Here is a 3394-nt window from a genome sequence, read left to right as displayed (position 1 = left end):
GAGTGGAGTGTAGAGGCTATTGGAGCGTGTGAGAAGGCTAATGGTGGGGTGTTGAAGCACAAGTGGAGAAAAGGCTGGTGTGGAGTGTAAGAGACTGTGGGGTGTGAGGGCTGGTGGGATGTTCGGCTGAAGTGGAGTGTGAGGCTGAGTAGGGGAGTGAGGGCTAAAGTGAGTGTGAGGAGTGAGTGGGGTGTGAAGCTAGAAGGAGTGTAGAGGCTGAGTGGGGAGTGGGGCTAGTGGGTGTGGTGGGAGGCTGAAAAGGTGGGGTGTGAGGGTGGTGGAGAGTGAGACTGAGTGGGAAAGGAGGGCAGAGGGAGTGGATGGTGGGCAGTGATGCTGGTGTGGTGTGGGGCTGTTGAAGTGTGAGAGGAGTAGGGAAGGAGGGGTGGTGGGGAGTGAGGGCTGAGGTGGTGGAGTGGGGCTGAGGAGTGGGGAAGGATGTGGGTGGGGGTGTGAGGCTGGAGTGGGAGTGGAGACTGAGTGGGAAAGAGGAGGGTGAGTGGGGAGTGAGGCTGGTGTGGTGTGTGGGGCTGAGTGGGGTGTGAGGGCTGAGTGGGGTGTGAGACTGAGTGGGAGGGAAAAGGAGGAGGGTGAGTGAGGGAGTGGGGCTGTGGGGGTGAGACTGGTGGGGTGTGAGACAGAGTGGAAAGGGGTGAGTGGGGAGTGAGGCTAGTGAGGTGTGGTGTGTGCTGGTGAGGTGTGGGGGCTAATGTGGAGTGTGTGAGACTTTTGGTCACGAAGGCTGAGTGGGAGTGAGGATGAAGTGGGGTAGAGGGCTGAGTGGGTGTGAGACTGAGTGGAAAAAGGAGGGTGAGTGGGGAGTGGGGCTGGGTGTGGTGTGAGGCTGAGTGGGGTGTGGGGCTGGTGTGGTGTGAGACTGGTGGGAAAAGGAGGGTGAAGTGGGGAGTGAGGGCTATTGGGGAGTGGGACAAGTGGGGTGTGAGAGACTGGTGGAAAAAAGGGGGTGTGAGTGGGTGAGGCTGGTGTGGGTGTGTGCTGGTGAAGTGGTGGGGGCTGGTGGAGTGTGGACTAGACATGAGGTCAAGAGAGCTGAGTGGAGTGGTGAGGGCTAGTGGGGAGTGAGGCTAGTGTGGTGGGAGGCTAGGTGGGGTGTGAGGGCTGAGTGGGGTGTGAGGCAAAGTGGAGTGAGACTAGAGTGGTAGAAAAGGAGGACAGAGGGAAGTGAGGATAGTAGGGGAGTGAAGGCTAGTGTGGTGTGAGAGCTGTGGGGTGTGAGGACTGGTGGGAAAAAGGAGGGTGAGTGGGGAGTGAGGCTAGTGGTGAGGTGTGACTGAAGTGGGGAGTGAAGGCTGAGTGGAATGTAAAGACTGAGTGGGGAAAAGAGGAGTGTGGGTAGTGAGGAGTGAGGTGAGGAGGCTAGAGCTAGTGAGGCTGAGTGGAGTGTGGGAGCTGGTGGGGATGTGGGGCTGAGGTGAGGGTGGTGTGAGGCTGAGTGGAAAAAGGAGGGTTAGTGGGGAAGTGAGAGGTCTGAGTGCGGTGTGAGGCGAGTGTGGTGTGAGGCTAGTGGGGTGGAGGCTGAGTGGGGAGTGAGGGCTGAGGTGGGGAGTGAGAGACTAGCTGCTGTGTGTGAGGGACTAGTGGGGAAAGGAGGGTGGTGGGGAGTGAGACTAGGTGTGGTGTGAAGGATGAGTGGGGTGTGAGGAGCTGGTGGGGTGTGAGACAGGTGGGGAAGGAGGGTGAGTGGAGAGTGAGGCTAGTGAGTGGTGAGGGCTAGTGGGTGTGGGAGACTGGTGGGGAAAAGGAGGGTAGAGTGGGGAGTGAGAGGCTAAGTGTGGTGTGAGGCTGAGGTGGGGTGTGAGGCTAGTGGTGGTGTGAGGCTAGTGTGGTGTGTGGGGCTAAAGTGAGGTTTGAGGGCTAGTGGGGAATGAAGGGCTGGTGTGGTGTGAGGCTGGTGTGGTGTAAGGCTGGTGGGTGAAAGGGAATTGTGGGGTGTAAAGGCTGAGTGGAGGATGAGGCTAGTGTGGCAGTTGAGACTAAGTGGAGTGTAAGGAGCTAAAGTGGGGTGTGAACTGCTGAGGTGAAGTGTAGAGAGCTAGTGGGGTAAAGGCTGAGTGGAGTGTAAAGTGGTGAGTAGGGTGTGAAGCTGAGGGTGTGAGGCTGAGTGGGGAGTGAGGGGCTGGAGGTGTGGTAGGAGGCTGGTGGGGTGTGAGGGCTGGTGGGCAGTGAGGGCTGAGTGTCTTGTGAGGCTGAAGTGGGAGAAAAGGAGGGCTGAGTGGGGAGTGAGGCTGAGTGGGGAGTGAGAGACAGCTGGGAGTGTGAGACAGAAGGGAAAAAGGAAAGGAGGGTGGTGGGGTGTGAGCACTGAGTGTGGTGTGAGGGAGGCTGAAGAGTGAGGGTGTGAGGAGCTGAGTGGGTTTTTGAGACTGAGTGGGAAAAGAGGAGTGAGTGGGGAGTAAAGGCTATTGAGGGGAGTGAGACTGATGTGGGGTGTGAGACTGAGTGGGAAAGGAGGGGTGAGTGGAGAGTGGGGCTGAGGTGGGGGAGTGAGGCTGAGTGGAATGAGAGACTGAGTGGAAAAGAAAGGAGTGAGTGTGGAGTGAGGCTGGTGTGGTGCAAGAGGCTGGTGGTGGTGTGAGGCTGAGTGGGGTGTGGAGACTGAGTGGGAGAAAAAGAAGGGTGAGTGGGGAGTGAGAGGCTGAGTGGGGAGTGGGGGCTGAGGTGGAGTGTTGGGCAAGTGGGAAAGGAGGCTGAAGTGTTGGGAGTGAGGAGTGAGTGGGGGTGGAGGCTGGCGTGGTGTGAGGCTGAGTGGGATGTGAGAGGCTAATGGGCATAAAGGCTGAGTGGAGAGAAAAGAGGAGGAGTAGTGTGAAGTGGAGTCTAGTGCGGTGTGAGGGCTGGTGTGGTGTGAGGCTGGTGGGAAAAGGTGGCTGGCAGGAGTGAGTCAGGTGGTGGTGGAGGCTGAAGTGAGGTGTGAGGCTGAGTGGGGTGTGAGGCTGGTGGAGTGTGAGGCTGGCTGAGTGTGAGGCTGGTGGGGAAAGGAGGCTGAGTGGGGAGTGAGGCTGGTGTGGTGTGAGGCTGAGTGGGGTGTGAGGGCTGGGGGGTGTGAGTCTGAGTGGAGATGTAAGGCTGGTGGGAAAAGGAGGGTGAGTGGGGAGTGAGGTCTGAAGTGTGGGCTGTGAGGCTGAGTACAGTGTGAAGCTGAGTGGGGTGTGGGCTGAAGTGGAGCATGTGGGGCTAATGGGGTGTGACGCTGAGTAGGGGTGTGAGGCTGGAGGAGTGTAAGGCTAGTGTTGAGTGAGGCTTGTGGGGTGTGAGGCTAGTGGGAAATGAGGCTAGTGGGGTGTGAGGCTTCTGTGGATTGAGGTAAGTTGGGAGTGAGGCTAGTGTGGAATGTGGCTAGTGGTGTGTGAGGGTTGAGGGGTGTGAGGATTGA

General features: G+C 58.4%; 1 protein-coding gene across 1 annotated transcript; it reads right to left on the bottom strand.

Annotated features, from left to right (window-relative positions):
* Positions 1-233: 233 nt before the first annotated feature.
* On the bottom strand, positions 234-1037 carry LOC124259543 (leucine-rich repeat extensin-like protein 5). Its single transcript, XM_046693685.1, has one exon. The coding sequence runs from the start codon at positions 1035-1037 to the stop codon at positions 234-236; it is 804 nt and encodes a 267-aa protein (XP_046549641.1).
* Between the last annotated feature and the right edge of the window lie 2357 nt (positions 1038-3394).

Source organism: Haliotis rubra, unplaced genomic scaffold (genome assembly GCF_003918875.1).
Source record: "Haliotis rubra isolate DU_JTF1 unplaced genomic scaffold, ASM391887v1 Scf728, whole genome shotgun sequence".
Classification (NCBI taxonomy): domain Eukaryota; kingdom Metazoa; phylum Mollusca; class Gastropoda; order Lepetellida; family Haliotidae; genus Haliotis; species Haliotis rubra.
The sequence above is the reverse complement of the archived record's forward strand: the minus strand, read 5'-3'. Positions and strand labels throughout refer to the sequence as shown.